The sequence below is a fragment of the Aptenodytes patagonicus genome, chromosome 8 (genome assembly GCF_965638725.1).
Source record: "Aptenodytes patagonicus chromosome 8, bAptPat1.pri.cur, whole genome shotgun sequence".
Lineage (NCBI taxonomy): Eukaryota > Metazoa > Chordata > Aves > Sphenisciformes > Spheniscidae > Aptenodytes > Aptenodytes patagonicus.
In genome coordinates this window covers 18157145-18178308 of record NC_134956.1, presented here as the reverse complement: position 1 = coordinate 18178308, position 21164 = coordinate 18157145, and the positions used below count along the sequence as shown (strand labels likewise).

General features: G+C 49.7%; 1 protein-coding gene across 1 annotated transcript in view; it reads left to right on the top strand.

The window, feature by feature from the left end:
* Window positions 1-19228: 19228 nt before the first annotated feature.
* The window catches only part of LRIG1 (leucine rich repeats and immunoglobulin like domains 1), a 100082-nt gene continuing 98146 nt past the window's right edge, over window positions 19229-21164 (top strand). The window contains 3 exon segments of the mRNA XM_076346606.1: window positions 19229-19363; window positions 19365-19517; window positions 19519-19892. Coding sequence (XP_076202721.1) covers window positions 19229-19363; window positions 19365-19517; window positions 19519-19892 — 662 coding nt within the window.

Sequence of the window (21164 nt, the reverse complement as noted above, 5' to 3'; positions counted from 1 at the left end):
GATAACACTAGCATGAGGAAGACGCTGGTGGCTGATCTCTGTCTGGGCAGAGGTCTTCCCACACGCGAGCCTCTGCGGGATCTGCTTTATGTTACAGCTCAGGACGATGCCGCATGTGGAAATACAAGCGGAAGCTTGTTCAGAGCACAGAATTTGCAAAGCCTGTTCTCTTAACCAGAGCTAAACACGAGCCAAGGACAGCTTGGTTTGACTTCCTTTATTCTGGATACCCCACGTGAAGTGCTGCGGCTCCCGCAGTAGCATAGAGAGGCTGCGGCAGTGGTGTTGGCAGCAGTGTCGGTGCTGGGCTGCACGTGCTGGGATGGGCGCACCGGCGAGAGCTGCCGTCAGCACAGATGGGAGAAGGACAAACTGGAAGCTGTTCCCATGGCCCTTCTCAGAGACACAGTCTCAGCAGAAAGCAGAGAAAAAGCTCCCCGCGGCATACCAAGGGCTTATTCCTCCAGCATCCCCTTCCCAGCACCGCCACTCCTCACTCGGTTGCATTTGCATAGGAGCTGCCCGTCCACCTACAGCACTGGCATCACCATGCACCCTGCTGTCTGCCTCCTCACCAGCGGTACCAGCGAGGGACAAATCCTTCTGCTCCAGAGATAACGGACTCGGATGAATAAACTCCTCTAGAAGTCACAGGCTTGCCCTGAGCAAACTGCTGCCCTGACCCCTGCTCCCCCAACAAACAGCAACTGCCGGCACTGCAGGCAGGGACAGATCCAGCTGCAGCTTCCCAATAAATATTCAAAATCTCCGTGGCCTGGCAAACACAGCTCTGGAAAGCGCCTATTGCTCTCTACACAGGCAGCAATATTTATAAAGTGCTATGAGGTTTGGAAGTATTATTTTATCCACAGACAATGGAAGTAGGAACGAGCTGAAACACGATTTGCTCAAGACTGTTTTCCAGCGTAACACCAAGTTTACAATGAAAACAGTGGAAAGGGTTGTATGAGCCTGTCTGTGGCCAGGGGACAGTACCGCAGACTCCGCTGTGAAGGGAAATGTGTGAAATAGAGGTGCTTAGGACAAAGGGAAGTCTGTTAAAGTAAGAAAAGCCTGAATAAACAGGTTTTTTCCCCCAATACCACTTTCAACTTCATCCAGCCAGAGCTTAAAGATAAAAGAACAAGAATCTGCTGATTTTCCAGTGGTGGAAAGGCAGCTGGTGGCTTCAGGGACGTGTTTATTAAGCATCACGCTCACACAACTGATCCAACAGGGACTCAGGCCCCATGAGGCCAACGCAGTCAAGTGCTCACGGGAGTTAAGTCTTCCTTGCTTTGCGGACCTCTCAAACTTTTCAAGAGAAATTGAAAGCTCTCCAGCTGGAAAACCCCAGGAACACGCTTCCCCCAGTAACCCCACAGACACAGAGACCAATGTCAGGAGGAGCCGGGGATGCTGCAAGGTGCATGCCCCGGGTGAAGCTCTGTAAAACACAATATCCCTGTCCCAAGGGAGCGTTTACAGCCACCCCTGTCACATTTGTCACCGGTTCTCTGTGCTTTCAGATGCACATACTGTAACCCAGCGGGGTGCAGCCTCTGGTCAGCAATGCCCCGTGCATCGGCTGGGCTACGGGGCACCACGTGCTTTGAAGTTTTGCTCTCCAACAAGAGCACTGGTTGGTATGAGAGCTCACATACTTATTAGGAGGTGAAGATGATTAATTGCCTCCCCCTGCCTTCCCCTCCAAGGGGGGGCTCCTCGACGTTGTCTTGCTGACAGTGATTTTTCAGGACCATATGGCACTTCCACATCCCATTAGTAACGCGCCTGCTGCACCCCGTCCGCTCCATGCCAAGTTTCATCTTTCACTGGGTTGGGGAATGTGAAATACCAAAGCTCTAGCCGAAAACTTCAAGGTCAGAAACTTTAGGGAAACATATTTTGTGAAAAACTACACTTCTTTCCTGCCACCGGCAGCACCGGCGTCACACAGCACCAGCATTGCTGCGGAGGGCCACCAACTTCACCCAGAGAAGGGTCCCATCTCCCAAAAGACCTTACGTGGGTGCGATGCTGAGATGCCCTAATGGAGTCCCAGCTCTCCCTGGCCAAAAGAGCTGGGTTTTCTCTGTCATTACAATGTACTTTCATAAAAGCAACTGAAAACCTACTTTTGGCTCTCTTCCCTCTGCCCCCACATTATGGGGTTTCCTCTGGGACACATGGGGATATTTTTGCTCTTTCTGGGACTGGCAGCCATCGCAAGGAACGTGCCCTGAAGCCCACAGTCCCAGGGAACCTGCAGGCTTCATGGCCAGACACAGCATGATGAAGCAGTACCAAGGTGCACGATGCTGCAGAGCTACAGCTGTCTTAACAGGTAGATCTAGATTAAAATGGCCTCAAGTTGTTCAGGTTGTTGCTTTTTGTTTGGTTGTTTTTTCACTGCATGCAGTTCACCGTTTCAGGACGCCGAGCCCCTCTAACGGTGCGGCACTGTGCTCACACCTGCTTGGAGTGCATTCATCTCACCACAGATGTTACAGAGGGCACCTATGAGAGCAAATTCACAGCAAAAGCAAATCCCGTTCCCTGCTGCTTTTCTCCAGTGCCCCAGTGCCCCACGGGGACTTCTCCCAGCTCGTTTGCAGCAGAGCAAAGCGCCCTTTGCAGCCGGGGCACCTGCAGAGCACTAACGTGGGTGCTCTGGTGCCAGCAGCCAGTGCGTGACAAAAGCCAAATCCCCCAGGAGAGCAGGCTGTGCTCCAGCAAGTGCTGCAGCCCGGTGCGAGAAAACATACATGCTCAATTGCTAATCCGCACTGCACAGCCCCCCTTGGCAGGCAGCGTGGAAAATGCCAGTGCTCACAGATATGGTCTCTAAGGAGGACAGTTTCCAAAACCTAAAGCAAAGCAGGAGGAGCTGCCCCACAGGCCTGGGCGGCTGAGGGCCAGCACCCACCTCCCGATCAGCCGGCAGCTCCCGGTGGGAGAGGGCTGCAACACCTGGGTCCAAACCCGGCAGGCAGTTGCCCTGCAAGCATTTTGCTCACTTATCCCATCTCTGGTTGCTGTTTTTACAGGAAAAAGAGTCCAGCCAGCTGAAAAATAAATAAATACAAAAGCCAAGCAGAGAGCAGCTTCCAAATGACATTATTTCACTTGGTCATTCAGTTCCCATCACAGAAGGGAGTTGTTTTTTTCCGGGGAGGAAGTGGTTGTTCACCTCAGCCCCATCCTCAGTCCCCCCTGCCTAGGAGCTGGGCACCATCACGGCCAGAAAGAGCCACCAGCAGTGGCTGCCACCAACTCTGAGACCCAAAGCGGCTCAGAGCATCTCTGCAACCCCAGCAAGCCTCACAAGGAGTAGGGACTGCTGTGCTGACACTGCCTCAAGGACCCAAGCTGGGATCTGCACCAGGATTTCTGTCCCATGCTCACCGGCAGAGCCCATGGCTTCCTGCTCCAGTGAACAAGGAGACCAGGTTCTTCTCCTGCTGGGCACCCAGCAATGAGCAAAGACCCCTGTGCCATGATGCTCCATGATGAAGTTTCTCTCCATGAAGAAGGCTGGGAAAACCCTCCCTCAAAGACCTTCAGAGCCATGTAAGGGGAAAAAGGAGAGAAAGAGGGTGAGGGGAAACCAGATCCCTGCTGAACTGTGGAAGATCCCCACCGTCGAGCCCCCGTGCCCACAGGACACATGCCTTCCCCAGCCCCGCGAACATGCCAGCAAACCTTGCTGCTGTCTATCTAATGTATTCCATATGGAGCGTGCACCTCCGAAACATTACTTAAAATGGGAATAAATCCTTCACGAGACCTCTGCATGACAGATACCAGTTGATTGAATTGTGAAGCGAGGAACTTTTATTTTAAGGAAAAATCTACAATTAACCTATTGTCACTCCACAGCAGGGGGAAGCAATAAACTGTATATGTCTGCTCTCCAGCCAAGTACGAAAGGTTTATCCACAAGCCCTTCTTAGCAAATCTCCTCTGCAAGTTCTTTTGATACCTTATGGAATTGTTAAACATTTATAATATGAAAGTGAGAATATTATACACACTGCCCTGGCATAAATCACAGGTCTGATCCTCTGTATACACTGGCAATGGAAAGGGGACCTGGAAGGAGTAACAGGGTTCTAGGCTGCAAGGTGAATAATTGGAGAGGTTTCTCTCATCCCTCCATCCAGCACCAAATGCACACAAAGGTATTGCAAGAAGCTGGTTCCCTCCCAGCCCCTCCGGTTTTTCAAGTTTTACACCTGGGGAAAGAAGAATGAACAATCGCTGTTAGACATCGGTGAGGTGAGCGCACAGGACATTTAAAAAGTGGAAAAACATCTGTTTAGTCCAGATAGAAACCAGATGGATGTGAGGGGGAGGTGGAAAAATGGAGAAACAGTCGAGAGGAAAAACAGAAACGCGGTCAGGAAGAAGGCTGCAGGAAAAGAGAGACGCTTCCAGGAGGCAAAAGTGTCACCACACGGAGACCTGCATGTCCTTCTCAGGGTGGTGGGCAAATGGCTTGGACAGGGCTCTTGCTAACAGGATGAGGGGCTGGGGGCCACTCGAAGCAGCTGATTTTGGAAACTCAGATGCTGCCTGGCCAGCCGGGATACAACGTGGCCACCAACACTGGGGACAGCTAAGCAAAAGTCTTGCTGGTGGGAAGGATGGCAGACGTGGGCTATTTCCAGCCACCTAAGAACCACAGATCTCCCTGGGGGTCTCCAGTTCCCTAGCTCTATGCTCCAAAATGCCCCAGTGGTGCCTGGACCAAAGATGCTTCCTACAAGGGACGCACAAGATAAAAATCCTGCACTTGCAGTAGAAAGTAAAAAGGTCATTTGGCTCTATTCCCCAATCCTCTTTATCCTCACGTTCACAACAGCAATCAAGTGCTTCTCTTCTGCCATAGCACAGCTTATTCTAGGCCTTTCAGAGACACCAGTGTGGAGCTTTTATGGGTGTACTAGGGGCAGTAAATGAAAGTAATGCCTTGCAGACAGGGTGCAGCAAGCAAAACCTAAAAGAGTATGGCACAAGGCCATGGCAAGGGCATGCATACATTTTGGGAGATGGTTGTAGTGCCTTCAGGGAGAGAACAGCAAGTAATATCAGCAAGAGAGCTGGAAACCCCCCGGAGCTGAACTGCCAGGATGCTGGGGAGAAACATCATTGCAACACCAGGGACACGTTATCTGCAGATGCATTTGCAATGCAGACAGCCAGGTTGGAAAGAACACTAGGACAGGAGAGTGAGATGCACTGAAAAAGTTACCCCCAATCTAATAAGCTCTGTTTCCTCCTGGTTTTGTGTCTGACTTGTCTCTCAGATTCCACTTCAGCTGGCCAAGTGGATGCAAAGAAAGAAAAAAAAAAAAAGTGTTTTTTAAGCTGTAAAAGACCTCTCCAATAGTATCAAATGCTAGAACTCATGAGCAGTTTCCTCACTATATAATATTTTCCCACAGAAAAAAAAAAAATCATCAAAACAAACTTTTTTGCAGGAAATGTTTAGTTTTGAGGCCATTTTGATCCATTTTTTAAATCCAGGTGAAGTGTCCCATTTCAGGCAAGTGCCAAAGTTGAAGATCCTTTTTTGTGTCGCTGTTCAAAATGCATTCGTTCCCAAAGTTGCAAGTAGAAAAAGGATCAAAATAAACTCCCCCCTTAGCCTCAAACAAAACCCAAATGTTTGAACTTGGTCACTATGCAATCTAAGAATTACACCGTTCAAAGGTCTCTAAAATATTGCCAGTTTAGGAAAAGTATTTCCCACTCCGTTTTAAAGAAATGCATTACAAATGGCCTCAAGCTACCTCTTAGCTTGATGAAATGCTTTGCATGAAAGGAGACCTCAAATGTCCAGAAATCATTTGCAAAGAGGCGAGAGTAAATGAGCCCTCTTCTGACCAGGTCCTGCAGAGAATCAGGTAGGAGTGGACTCCTAATAGGACTGGATCAGGGTGAGGGAAAGATCAGTGACTGAAGCAGCCAAAATAGAGAAGAAAGGAAGAAGAACATAGAGGTACCCCAGAAGATGAGCAGACCGTGCTCATGCAAAGCCTAATTCCAGTCCATTGCAGCTGACCGCTGGTGCCCCTGCAGGCAGGACACCCAGAGAGGTGGCATTTAGACCATGCTTTTGGACCACGAGATGGACAAATGAAATCTGAGTTCTCCAATTTTGCAATCTCTAACAGGAGCTCACCTTACCTAACCAAAGCACGTCCCTGCTCTTGTGGAGTCCTTCATTGCAGACGCAATGCAGCTGTGCATTCATACCTTCTTTACCAGAGGCAGAACACGGACGGTCTCTTCTCTGCCCTGCTGGCTATTTGCACAAAACCTATGGAAACCTAGCTGTCCTGGAGCCCAGTACACATACAAAGCTCTTCTCCCGCCAGCTTCCTCTCCAGCCGGCTCCCAATTTGTCTGCAAACCACAAGTTTAATTGGAGTTGGCAAGTGTTTTGACTTAAAAAATGTCTGTAACACCTGGAAGACAACACTCAGGTTTAAGGGTGGAGGAAGCAGGATGATATCCAAATGCTATTGTCACGCTCTCAGCTGCCTGTGCAAGAAGGAATCAGTAGTTGCAGGGTCCAGCGCGTGCAAGTGATACACAGGCAACGTACACAGCTCTGCCTTCCTCCAGCTTCATACCAAAGCAGGATTTTGAGGTCACTTTAAAACTAGTTAAAACCCCCCTTTGCAAAAAAAAAATAGACACACCCTATAACATTTGTAGAAAATTAATTCCAAGAACTAGGAAGAGATGGTGATGAGCCATTCCTAGCCAAAACCAGAGACCACAAAGCAGACAAGTGATCTAGCAGTTAAGGGCAGCGGGTGGGAAAGACTGTGTTCTGCTGAAGGATGCCATGCGGAGGGACTCCCCCCATGGGTTTCTTCAGCATCCTTTCAAGCTAGACAGTCAGTTTGGATCAAATCCACAGCGGTGCAAGTCTGCATGCTCCATTATCCCGCAAGACATGAGTTCCAGCTGTCTGGACACCAGTTTTATGGTCCTCCCTGCTACGGTTTGCAGTGCTTTAGGAGAAGAGGCATGCAAAAGAGCCCATCGGCTGTCACGGCTGGAGCTATGCCCTGGGAAAGTGTGCCGAGGGTCTGCCCTCCTGGTTTTTGGAAACTTTTTCTGAAAGACTGCAGTGCCCACCGCTTTTTTGACCTGTTGCAGGAAGAGAAGTAACGGAGCCAGCTCCCATCGGAGCTGCCCCGAGGGTGCTGGTGTACCTGTGAGTGTAGAGTTGGACATCCAGTTTACTACTTTTCATGCAACAAACGTTTATGACCAAGTCTTGCTGAGTCTTTTAAAGACCAGCTTAGGTCTCATTGTAGGTTTTTGCAATTCCAATCAGTGATGCCCTGCTAGTTACCGTGGCCTTTCTCACCAGCGAGGTACAGCTGAAAACCCATTCCTCTCCCACAGCTTTGGGGGTGACAAATATAAACCCTTAGAAGATCTAAAACAGGATAAAACTGCTATGACTCAGAAAAATTCTGTGGTGACACCGTGTTTTATCACATTATGTAGACCTGAGAAGAACATAACCCCCGTTTGTCAGCCTCCCCCACCAAGTTTCACCTTTTATTTTGAGATACTACATTGCTGAAAGCCCTACTCATTTTCTCAGAAGGTCAGTTTATCTTTATTTAATGAATATCTAGATAAAGAGCACACAAAGTTTGAAAGTCTGATACCAAAGAGGTGAATTGACCATTTCTGCAAGTCTTTCATTCAAACCATTTATCAAGCCCTTAATAACAGGCACTAACATATGAGAAATGTTAACACAGAATGTTAAAAAAAGTAAATGGTTTGCAAGGTGCTCCAACTACAGCCCCAGAGATCAGTCTGATTCATGTAACAGATTTCCTTCCCTTTCGGGAAACCAGTAACTTTTGCATCCTTGCTGCAAAAGGATACAAAGGGCTACCGACATGTTCCTGGTACAAAAGCAATGCACCCAACTAGAAATCAAGTAGCTGTTTTATTTTTACTCCATTCCTACACACATTGCATCGCATTTTTTTTTCTTGTGGTGAACATGCACCTTTTAAAGTTGTTCAGCATTATATTGAGTGACTTCCTTAAACCTGTGCAAATTCTTCTGAGCCAGATTTTGGAAAAAATCCCATCTGGAAAATCTGAGTGATAATTAAGATTGTGACACTGGCATGATTGCCACGTGAAGGGATAGACAGTTTTGTTCATTAAAAAAAAAAAATCTCAAGAACTTATGCAAGCAAGAGCAAGTATAACAAAAGCATGCACTGAGCTGTCTCCTATTAACAGCGCAGATCAAATGAGCCAATGCAACTGCTTCTGCTTTGCCTAAATAAATGCCTGGATCAGTCATCAAAGTAGGATTGTTTTCCACAATACACTTCCTTGAGCAACCGAGATAGCCTTTGTGTTGGCCCCAGTAATGATGTAATGGGAAAAACTTACAGGCATTCTGTCAAAGCCATGCAGATTGCTCAAAATACTATTTCCCAAGGCTCCAACTTCGCAGGTGCGGACTCAGCAGCCATCAAGACTTGCTATGATTAATGACTTTTTCCAGCGTGTTGCCTTACATTAATACAGCGAGCTAACTTTTATTAAATTATAGATGATCTATTGGAGGATTCTAATCACCTGCAGGCTGCCATACGTAAGGAAGCTGTCAAAACCTATGCAATCTGGGTATCTCAGAGACAAGCCAGCCTAAGCTTTGTTTTACCTATATGCATGGTGGTACATATAGATCTCCTGTCTATATCGCCTTCTGTATGTTTGCCTTCTGCCCAGCTGCCAAAGGAAGACATTTAGGAGAACTACTGTTCGAGTCTCAAAGCCGTCAGCCAAAGAGCCAAGGGAAACCACCGGTCCTTATGGAAACCATCTGAAAATGCCCTGGGCATTGGAACCAGCAACCCCACCTGAACACATCCAAGACTGGGCTCTGTGCAGAAGCAGAGAGGGTATCTGAAGTCCCAAGGAAACACCTCATACAGAGGCACCAGTTCAAACAATGCAGTAACTCAGAGTCACCCATCCATTACTAGTCACAACTGGAGGTGAACAAAACAAAACAGCGTATGATAAAATATTATTTCACAAGAGAAGCAATTCTCATTCACTTACCCCTCACATTGTAGCTTGGGACCACCACAGATATTCCAAGTGTCACGACGCTCCACCATGCACTCGCAAGCATCTAGCCCACCCCAGAGGCATTCCCTTCTGCGTGAAACAAGGACAAGTCCTAGGGCCAGGAACAAGGAGTCGTCTGAAGCACAGATCTGGTATTTCTGGCAAAACAGCCAGCAAGGTCATCATGTGAAAAAATAGCATCCATTGCCTGCCATTTCACCCTCAAGCATCCTTTGAAGGATAAAAGCTTGGGGCAGTGTGCATGGTGCCTGGGACGTGAGATTGGCAGTTGATAACTCACAGCTGATTTTTCTCCCTACAGGTGTAGCCCATCTGGAAAGGCCCAGCCAGGGAGCCACAGCATACAGACACCCGGTAAACCCCATAAAGCTGGGGAGAGCAGACTGTACCTCTACTGCATGCAGACAGCCCTGGTTCAAAGGGAGGGGTTGCACAGCCAAGGTCTTGTATATCATCAGATGGTGCTGATGGAGCAGAAGGGAAGGAGCTCAGTTCCCCGTGCTCCTCTCAGCAAGCCTGTGCTCGCCCATGTCAGCAAGCAGTGAGCCTGTACGCAGGGGATGTGGCTATTTACTGCATCACTGCCAGCTGGATTCAGTGACTGCAAAAACCTCTTCAAGAGAGTGGGGTAAGCAGGAGGCAAGAGTAGTATTTTTTTTCTTTTCTCCTCCCACCTTCTTATTTGGGGTTTCTGTTAGACATTGCCTGTTCTCTAAGCTGTCCTCAATGAGAACCCACTCTTAGTGCCCTGGGAGTAGACCATAGAACCATAAATCATTTAGGTTGGAAAAGACCTTTAAGATCATCAAGTCCAACCGTTAACCTAGCACTGCCAAGTCCACCACTAAACCATGTCCCTAAGCACCACATCTACACGTCTTTTAAATACCTCCAGGGATGGGGACTCAACCACTTCCCTGGGCAGCCTGTTCCAATGCTTGACAACCCTTTCAGTGAAGAAATTTTTCCTCACATCCAATCTAAACCTCCCCTGCCGCAACTTGAGGCCATTTCCTCTTGTCTTATCACGAGTTACCTGGGAGAAGAGACCGACCCCCACCTCACTACAACCTCCTTTCAGGTAGTTGTAGAGAGCGATGAGGTCTCCCCTCAGCCTCCTTTTCTCCAGGCTAAACAACCCCAGTTCCCTCAGCCGCTCCTCATAAGACTTGTTCTCCAGACCCCTCACCAGCCTCGTTGCCCTTCTCTGGACACGCTCCAGCACCTCAATGTCCTTCTTGTAGTGAGGGGCCCAAAACTGAACACAGTATTCGAGGTGCGGCCTCACCAGGGCCGAGTACAGGGGCACGATCACTTCCCTACTCCTGCTGGCCACACCATTTCTGATACAGGCCAGGATGCCATTGGCCTTCTTGGCCGCCTGGGCACACTGCCGGCTCATGTTCAGCCGGCTGTCGACCAACACCCCCAGGTCCTTTTCCACCAGGCAGCTTTCCAGCCACTCTTCCCCAAGCCTGTAGCGTTGCATGGGGTTGGTGTGACCCAAGTGCAGGACACTGAGCCTTGTTGAACCTCATACAATTTGGCCTCGGCCCATCGATCCAGCTTGTCCAAATCCCTCTGTAGGGCCTTCCTACCCTCGAGCAGATCAACACTCCCACCCAACTTGGTGTCGTCTGCAAACTTACTGAGGGTGCACTTGATCCCCTTGTCCAGATCATTGATAAAGATGATGTTGCATGTTGCCCTAGCTATGTTTGGAGGCAGAGGTAGCTGGTTAATATGGCCTTATCTTCAAGGTGCCTGGTTATGGATCTTCCGAAACAGAATAGATGATGCTATAGCCCAGGGTAACCAGAACAAAGAGGCTCTGGCCAAGTGGGATGGAAGGGGAGTCATTTATCCCTCCTGGAGAAAAATATGGAAGCTGAAGAGCAAAAAGAAATCCTGGTTGAATTTAGCTCCTCTCTGGAGCAGCACAGTTGTGAGGCTAAAAGCTCTATGTAGTTTCCTTTAATCCAAGACCCAAATTACATAATACTGGGTGGTGGTGGTGGTGGTTTTGGGGGGGTTTGTGGGGTTTTTTTAAAGTTGGGTGGCAGGGCACATGAGGCATCTTGTGCCTCCACACAGTGCTGCCTCCAGATCACAAGTTGGTAACGGATTCAACCTCATTACTTCTGCATGAGCTCTTACATTACAGCGTGCCTTACTGCCAAGTTGATGGAAACCTCATCTCAAAGGCAAAAGGAATATAATCCTCCTGGGATATAACAGAAACAGTCATTATGCATCCCTGAAACTTCCCATGGTCGCTCACATCTTGCGGTGAGATGAAGGCATGTGAGAAACGGGTGTCACTGGAGATACACAGAGCTTATCAAATCCCAAACATCCACCACTGCATCTGTGGACAAAGTTGTCCAACTACTGCAATGCTGGTGTCATGATGCTAGAGACTTATTCATATGCCATGGCAAACTCTAAGAGAAGTTTGAGACAGTTCCCATCTACTTGTTTCCCCCTGTTTCTAATTAGTTATGGCATTGGCATAAAACAGGATCTGTGTCTATTAAGTCTTCATCTGCTCCTTCTTATTCCCACATGAAATCATAATCCTTCATGTCATCCCAACTGTGCACTGTGGAAGTGATTTAGGATGTCTCGAACCAGAGGATAATGACCTCAGGTATTGAATAAATAGAATAACTATGGAGGAAAACAACCCTTGTGTCACACACTGCTGGTAAGAAGCACATGCGTTAGCAGAGGGAGATGGGGAGAGAAGCAGAGGAGAGGCTGATGTATCCACAGAAGAATTTGAAGAACAATCATGAGATTTTACACATGGCAGATGTCTAAGATATTTTGAGAGATTCTTCTCAGAGCCTCTAAGCCACAGCAGGGCCCTGCCACATATTTTGTTCTTCATATAATGATGCTGTGCCATTTGTATTGCACTATTGATGCACTCCTGGGTGGTACCAGCAGGACAAGAAGTGTGGTTAATAGTTGGCTTCAAGGGCCAAACAGAAATATCAGCTTGCAGTTCAGTCCCTAGCCAAGAACGAGGCACTCAAGAGCAAGGAAACAGATTTCTTTTCTAAACAAGGGATCAAAGTATGATGAAGCAGCGGACAAATCCTAATATCTTCCAGCCAGATGAAGCAACAAGAGGCAGTTTGGTAGTAATAGCCCATGGTAATCACAGAGGCAGTAACTGAGTACCAGTAAAAGTTGTCACAAGGTATCTTGCCCCATTTCCAGTATGGATAAAGATCAAGTACAACGGTTGGAAAAAACCAGCTCTGACCTGCAAGGCAGTGCTTGCTTGCCAGATCCTTCCACAGTCTGGCTGCCGTGGTCATTCTGCAATCATCTTCCTTTAATTGTTACATGGGATCTGGACCTTTGAGAACAGCTGTAACTTGTGCAACTTTCAGCTAAACTTGCCGTGAAAATACTGCCAGGCAGAGACCACCCTTGCTGATGGCACCCTTCATTTGCAGTATAAAGGCTTGACAGCGAGCTATTAAATAAATATTCAGCTTGACTGCTTTTTGAGAGGGCATCCTGCACTTACTCTGTTTGGCTTTTTCCTTATCAACCTTCTGAGCCCACAGAGAGGTCTGGGTTGTTTTGCGGGGGGTGTGAGGTACCTTTGTTTGCTATGAAAGTCACTGGAAGTCAATGGCCATCAGCAAGGAAATACTAGCTTTACTCTGGAAATGCTTTGGAGATGGTTACTTTTATTAAGCAAGCTGGTGGCTCATTTTCCCACTTACATTGAGGCAAGGGTTTGCAGTAAAATAAAGCATTTACTATTTTTCAGATGCACCTGAAGTCTCTTGCACTTTCTAGTGTCCAGAGTGAAGAAATAGTCTCAATTTAAAGCATCGCTATCTGAGAGAAAAGTTAAACTCCTCCTCCTCCGATATTTCTAAATCTTCTTCTATTATTCTCTGAGCAGGGGCAGGTGGCTTTTATTTTAGCTGTAGCTGGATTCCAGCTTCTTTGCTCTACTTGCATGATTTCATCTAACACATTCCTCTGGGGCTGCAAGAACTTCACGCTTCCATCTCAGCCTAGAGGTGAAAGCAATGAAAAGAAGTTACACCATATAATTATAGTTATTATGCCAGTTAATAGCGCTCTTCATAGCATAAACACTATTAGCGCTAGTCACTGTCGGGAATAGCTGTGTCTCCAGCTCTGCTCTTGCTGTCGGAGGCTCGGCACAGATCTGAGTCCAAGCCCAGATCTGAAGAGCAAACCCTGATACCTGCCAGCCCGTGCACAGGGCCAAGTCTCTCCCTGGGCTTGGGGAAACTTCTGGATTTTGGATCTCGAGCACGATTAGGGGAGAGTAATGTTGTGCTGAAATGTGTGATCCAAGCAGACAGACGGTGTTCAGACTTCAGGTCTACCAGCTTTCTTCCTGCTCTTGGAGTTAGTCCATGGCCTTGTCTACAAAAACATGCTTTTAAGCAATTGAGTGTAAGTTCCAGGTTCGAGTACCACAGGTTTACATCCAAACCCTCACTCTTACCATGCATTTTGCCCATCCAAATGGCAGGCAATATTCTAGTGCTAAGTCTGCTTTCTCTCCCCCTTCTGTCTCGACAGTAAATTGCTGTCACAATTTTCTGATAGTTTACTTTTAAAAAGATGAGATAAATACACATACATTTATACAGAAGTTTTAAAACAAGTCCTTCGGGAGGGAAAAAGAAAAAGGATCAGAGGTGGCAACGTTGTGACAGAACGTGGATTTAGTTAATTGGATCGAGCTCTTTGCACCATCTTTTCCTAACTGACTGTGCCAGTCCCAGGCTGGGAAAGCAATTTAACTCATTGCCTGTGAAAAATGAAATGACAGCAGCTACTTGAGTGAACTTTCACATTAACGAAGCATGATCTGGTCTTGATCAAAGACTTTATGTTCCTGGAGGAACGGAGTTCAAGCACCAGCCTCCAATTTTAAGACAAGAAAAGGCTTATGTGTCATTGCAAGGCAAACTCTTCTGAGTTTGAGCCCAAGCTAAACTTTCATGTCAGCACTGTTATGTTATACTGAATCTTGACTTGATTATCTCTTCCTTTAATTCTCACTGTCATATGCTGCCTCCTGATAAGCTGAATCGGCTTCACCCATTATAGCAGTGAGAAGTGATGTTATCGTTAGTCATTGCTGCCAGGCACTTTTGGATCACGTCATACATCTCGCAGTTGTTCCAACAAAACGAGCTCTGAGGAGCAGGGTTGGGATCCAGGAGAGACAGACACCAGCTTTGGGTGGCAAAATGCCATAAAATTGTCCTTGCAGATCTGGTGTAACCAGATCAACTAATAAACCTCTGGAATGCAGATGCTTTGGTTGATCTGGTCATGCCAGAGAAACCGTCTCTTGCAACCTGGACGCCGGGAGTCAAACGATGCAGCTTGCCATGAGCAGCTGGTACCAAAGACCACTGTTAGCTATGTATAAATGTGGCTGTTGTGCTGAATAATCACTGCGATCTTGTACACTGTCCCCACAACACACCTCCTGTAACGTTTTTAAGCATTTGTCACCATAATAATATTGATTGACACATCAATGCACCAGGGTGACAATATAAGGGATTGTAGCCATGGGTATCAGACATTTTCCAAATCTCAGCACCATCAGGGTTGGGTAGAAAGCCATCATGAGCATTATTAGAAGAAGATAAACATTGTTACAGAGAGATTTGTGGCCCTGCAGATAGAAGCACCAAGCTGGAGTGCAGGAAAATTGTCAAATGCAAGGATGGTCAACATGAGCTAAGGTCCATCCTTTTCTATTTCATTGCCTCCAACCTTCAGCCTGCCCTAGGAGAAGTCAAACACACCCCTCACAAAGCCTGACACCATTGCTATCGTCCTCCATCCAGTGTGTCACATCTGCTGGGGTATCCTGCAGTCTCACCAGGGCTCCTGTTCAATGCTGGGCCTCGCTCCGAAAGCCGAGGCATTCGTGGAAAGTGACTGTAGATCCTAGATGGTTTTAAGTTATTTAGAAGGTCTAGCTTGCAAATCAAATCACAGAGAGATTCTTTTGCAGGAACCAGGAGACAGAAAGTAAGTTCACGTTAAAGACAAAGGGTGCCCTGCGTTCAGGGCTCGTGTGAGTTCCTGGCTGCACCCCAGGTGCGCAGGGTCGCCTAAGGTGAGTCATCTGGAGCTCCGGTTCCCCAGCTGTAGAATAGGGATAATACTTCTGTTCTCACCTCAGTTTGTCTTCTCTGTTTAGATTTCAAGCTCCTCAGGGCTGTGTCTTGCTACATGTATGTACAGTTCCTAGCTTAATAAAGTCATGATCCAAACTGAAGCCTCCAGGCACTCCTGTATATTATATCATTACTAATTTCACAAGAGGTTGCAATCAAATTCCTTTAGCGGGCAAAAAAAAATCCTAGAAAAGAATAAAGCAAGCTATTAAAAACTGAGGAACATTTTTGCTGAAGTGGAAATAATGGTACTTTGTCCCAAAATGTATAAAATATGTATTGCAATTAAATTCTCTATTGGCAAATTGCTCTACAATTAAAAAACACAGAAGCTTGAGTGAGGCAATTAGAATAATAGTAGAGTGTTAATTATAGCTTGATGGATTCTGCATGCTGTCTGCATGCTGTCAGCAATTACCTTCCAAGTGTGCACTTCTGAACCGACTCCAAATCCACAAAAAGACACCGGCAGAATTAGAAATATCTTCCTTGTTGGCATGCCTTTGCCATTTTAAAATTTGTTTTCATAAATACTTTTGTAAGCTATTTAATTAAATTTAATGAGGTTTGAGGAAGAAACATCCTCCATGCTGTACACAGGCTCCTCTCTAGCAAAGGCATGGACTCGGGTAGGAGGGGGAGCACGACTGTGTGAATAGTCTCCTACCAACTGCCCTCGCTGAATTATTTTCAGTGCATGGTGATCCTGTGCAAATGCGAGGCGATTCGGACCGGTTTCCAGGAGACCTTCCTTTAGATATCTTTTTTAAAAAGGTTATCTAAGGCTTTCGGATCTCTCTCTCCATGGGAAACCCCATGGCCAGCCTCTGATCCTTGTCATGGGGCAGGGGAACAGTGGAGGGGCTTTGGGGACGGGCATTGCGACGGCAGTCACACGGTGCAAGGTGAGAGTCCTGCATTGAATGAGTGAGATTAAATCAGGGGGGGTTGAGGTCAGGGGTTGCAAGAATAATTAAAAAACCTCTAAAATTAATTATTAAAAGTAATTAAGAAGCTTGGGTGTCAAATTTGAAAACACTAAAAGAACCAAACGTTTTTTATTTTCATGATGCCTTCCCCACTGGGCAAGAGAAATCTGCTCCATAAAAGTGCCTTAAACTTTGGGTTTCCCACATTGAAGAACTAAAGACATATTTTTTAATCAGCTATATATTTGTATAAGACGGCACTATCTTCTGTAATACGTCTACCTTTCCTGCCCCTGGTTCCCTCCCCAGGGACGGGAGCTCTTGCTTTTAGTTTGCAAACAGCTTTCAAATAAATGAGAGGACTAAACCTAAGCCATTCTCCTGTTTTCTCTAGTTGTTGAAGGCTGAAATGAGACCCCAAGCCACAATAATGTGATTTTTTTTAGCCCCCCCCCCCCTTGGCGTGACAAAAGCCTAAACCCCAAGTTCTACCTAGTGAAAGGCCCTGTCTGTAAATAATGCCTATTGATTCTTCCTAGAAAGATTTAGGGCTGGCCCACACAGTATCTGCAGTGTCTGCACTGAAAGGTGTGCTTGTCACCAGGGACCCAGCGCAAGGCTGTGCACGGCTGGGGGAGAGCAGGGGTCCCGGCCACGCTGCCGAGGGCGCCGATACTGGTGAGCATCACCCGGGCTCGGCACGCCGGGCGTTTGGTCCCCGGGAAGGTGTGACTCAGTGGGACGGGATGCCTGAAAGTCCTGGTCGCCCCAGTGCTGAGCGGGGAGAAGCTTTTGCAGAGATTGAGTTTTCAGTTTATCGTTAATCTCTGCAATCTGATACGTTCAAAGCTGTCCCCACGGCCAAACAGTTGCTGCACAAGTGGACTGTCAAGAGTAAATAGGGAAGAAAAGGGCAATGCTACGCCAGTAATAGCTAACACTGCTTCTTGCAATGTATGGTCGAGCTTTCGGGTGGGGATGCTGAAATCATAAACTCTTCATCCTGGAGCAAGATCTTGCCCCCATCAATAAACCCAGTTTCTACATTTCGTACCATCTTCCAGAGCTAACTCTTCCTCCCTCAGGATTTCCAGACTCTTTTCACCCATGCATGTTGCACATACTGATCCCAGCAGCCAGGAGGCACAGGGGCTGCGGTACGGTCCTCCCCATGTTGTTCTCGGGTCCCGTGTATGACTTAACTGCTGTCTGTTGCAGGCAGCTGGCTACGTAAGCTAGAAGATCCCTGTGCATTATGTCAGATGAAATGAATTGCTCCACTGCCGAATCTGTAAGAAATCTAGAAGAAAGAGAACAGGCAGAAGAGAAAATCCTCATCCAGAGTGATAGCTTCCAAAAATGTGTCTCCTCTCACACCTTCCCTCACATCATCAAAGTAGCGTTTCATCATTGTGACCACTAATGCTGTGGTAGAGGAGAAAGGTCTTTGCCCAATTTTGGGACCACAGGCAGGAATACTGAAGTCCAGCCTTAAAAAGCCCCAAGTCTTCATCACTGAAAGGCTGGCCTGTCATCTCCATTCCTCTTCTGTCAGTTGATGATGACGCTTCAACGTGGCGCTTCTCCATGCTGCAAGTTCCCACGCATGGGTATGGAGAGCAGATGTGACTTCATGCTCCTCGCGAGACTCGGGGGGCTGCCAAAACTCCGAGTCCCGCGTGGGGAAGAGACACATCAGGCTTTGACATGGGGCTTTCGCAGCCTGCAGCGAACCTGTGGGCCAAACCCGGTTTGTTCAGTTGGGCTTACCAGCAAATGTGACATCGCACCCGGTTTCTGATTCAGCCGACCCGATCTATTCTCTAGATGCCACCAATCCAGGTCTGCCACCTTTCAGGAGGTGGCATGTTTGTACAGCTTGGGTACTGCTCTGAAAAAACCTGAATGCAATTCCCCTCGTGCATGCTATTTTATATGAAGAGATACGCGACTCTGGGAAGATGAGCAGCGTGATTAAGAGCCCTGTGGTGCAATGCCTGGTCCTATTACAAAAAGGAAATACAGCTCCGTCCCCACAGCGGGGAATAATGTGTAGCAGAAGGATGGAAATCTCATCAAAGGTAGTGGAAGCAGGATCGGGCTGCGATATGCGTTTCACTCCCTAAAATATCTCACCTCCTTCTCCTCATGTCGTTCCTGGTGCAAGGCTGGGCTGGTGCGAGGGGTTAAACCGCATTCCCACCTGCCATGGGTGCACTGAGCCCACCAAGAGCTTCCTCCCCTAAATGCTGTGCCAGCCACATCCAGACTTGACCAGAGCCAGTTGCATGCTCACCACTAAGCTCAGGAGCAGCTTCTAAATTCAGCCTGTGGAGCGTATCGATGCTCTAAGATTAATTTTGCCCGCAATGGTCTTGCTGCAGCTATCAAATGAGTCATGCTTCCACCCGTTTTGGACTGTCTGCTCCCTTACATCTGGTGTGTGCTGGGCTTTCAAAAATAGGGGTAAATTTGGGAAGCGGAACCTGCCGGTTAGGTTTGGTCTGAAACACACGTGAATAATTAATCCACTCCTACGAAGGGCTCGTGGTGGGACTTGCGTGTCCCTTGGGAGTGTGGCCCTGCAGCTGCTTTGTGGCATCCAGGGAAGGGCACATCGGGGTGTAGGGGAGCCCCCAGGCCCTGGTCTTGCAGCACATTGTCCACATCTGCGGGAGGGAGATTTTTAAATCGCTTTCCCCGCGGCGGAGCGGGGACGGGGGAGGGCGGGCGCGGCCCCTTTAAGAGGGGCAGCGCGGGGGGGCGGTGGCCGCCCGCGTTCACACCTGGAGTGGGAAAGGGGGCGGGACCCGGCGCCCCTGATTGACGGGCCGTCGGCATCAATGGGGCGCCGCGGCGCCGCGCCGGGGGGCCTCCCGGCCAATGGCGGCGCGCGCGGGCCCGCCGGAGGACGCCCGCCAGCCAATGGGCGGGCGCGCGGGGGGCGGCGCGGCTACATGTTGCGGTGTCGCCAACGTGGGTCCGCGGCGAGCGGCGCTCGGGCCGGGCGGGGAGCGGCGGGGCCGGGCCGGGCCGGCGGCGGAGCAGCGGGAGCGGCGGTCGCAGCGGCTCTCAGCCCCGCGGGAGCGCACCGAGGAGGGGGAGCTCCAGCGGCCGCTGGGCCGGAGGCGTGCGGCGTGAAGGAGGAGGAGGCGGAGGAGGCGGCGGCGCTTCCCGCGGCGGGGACGCGGACCCGACCCGCCCGGCGGCGCCCTCCTGCCCGCCGGCGGGTGGATGCCGGTGCCGTGACCGCCCCGCGGGGCCGCGCCGCCGGCGGCCGAGGCGATGCTGCGGGCGGCGGAGCGGCGCTGAGCGCTCGCGGGGCCCCGCGGCGTTACCGCTGCGCTCCGCGCCGGGGCCGCTCCTGCCGCCTCCTCCCGCCTCGGACCTTCTCCGGTGCCGGATACAAAATGGCGGTGCCGTCACGGGCGGGCGGCGGGGCGGCGGCGGCGCTGCTGCTGTTGGGGCTGCTGGGCTCGGCCGCCGCCGGCTGCCCCGCCGGCTGCGCCTGCGGCGGGGAGCTGCTGAACTGCGGCGGGCTGGCGCTGCTCGCCGTGCCCCGGGACCTGCCCCGCTGGCCGCGGCACGTGTGAGTACCGGGCGGGGGCTCCGCCGCGCTGGGGAGGGGGCGCGCAGCGGGCGAGACCCCGGGGGAAAGGGGCTGGGGGCGAAGCGGGGGTTTGGGCAGCACCCCTCCGCCGGGGGCTGTGCGCCGGCAGCTGGATGCACCGGGGGGGCTTAAAGAACCCCGAAACTCAGATTATCTTTTTTTTTTTAAGGCAAAGTGGCCTCTGCCGTCTTGTAGGCGCTGAGCTGCGCCGCGTGGAACTTCTGTCGTGGTCCGGTGTCTCCTCTGGCTCCCACCCGAGGCGGGGATGGGTGCGATGCTGGTCCCGGGCGAGAGGAGCTCGGGGCTCCCTGTCCGCCCGGTCCCTCGCCGGGCTGGCTCTCCCTCTCCTCCACACGGGTGTCTCGGAGGAAGAAGAGCCAGGAGCGGGTTTGGTCTCTAATGATGGGATCTGCTGGAGATAACGGCCAGCTCGGGCTCCCGAATCCTTATTAGGACATCCATCCCACGCCCGGCCTGGTGCTCCCAACCGGGGCGCGCCCCAGCCCCGTCCCGTCCCCAGCATCGCACCCAGGTGCCCAAATATGGACCCCAGCGCTGGGGCCGCGCTCTCCCTTTTGACGTTTCGAGCTGCCAACCGTTAAGGTGCGAAAGCCGGCGGGGCAGCGAGCGTGGGCCGAAATGGAGTTGCGGGCTCTTGCCATGCTGTTGGTGCGTTTCACGAAAAACCAGGTGGTGGTTTCCAATAAAAGCTGCGTGGCTGGCTGCCCTTCCCTCGGCTCTCGTCCGTCCATCGGAGTTATTAACCTGTGGTGTATCGCATGTCCCGGGTGGTGGCTGAGCTTGTAGCCCAGCACCTGGTGGTTAGTACAGCGCTGTGGCTGGTTTGGGTTTGGTTTTTTTTTTTTCCCCTCCTAGAAGAGTGTTTTAAAGTGTTCAGGTACATGCCCGAGTGCAGGACGACGTGACTTCCATTTCCCGTAAAGTGCAGCGGGTCTGCTCCGGTTGTGTAACTGCTGAGCGCTGCTGCTGCTCCGACCTGATAAGATCTGAAATAAAACATCAGACACGTGAAGCACGGGAGATTCGGGGGGGAAAGTGCGCTCGGCTTTGACAGCTCAATTTATTTGACAGTGCGGGAGGACTGAGAGTGTGTGCGTGCTCATAAACTTGTAAAAATAAGTGTTCTTAACTATTAGCTGACCTTGGGAAATAAGGATCTAGAAGGGAGAGGGAGAAGTGCCTCAGCTCTCCTGTTGCCAGGCCTTTTGGCTGTTTGAACAGATTTATAGA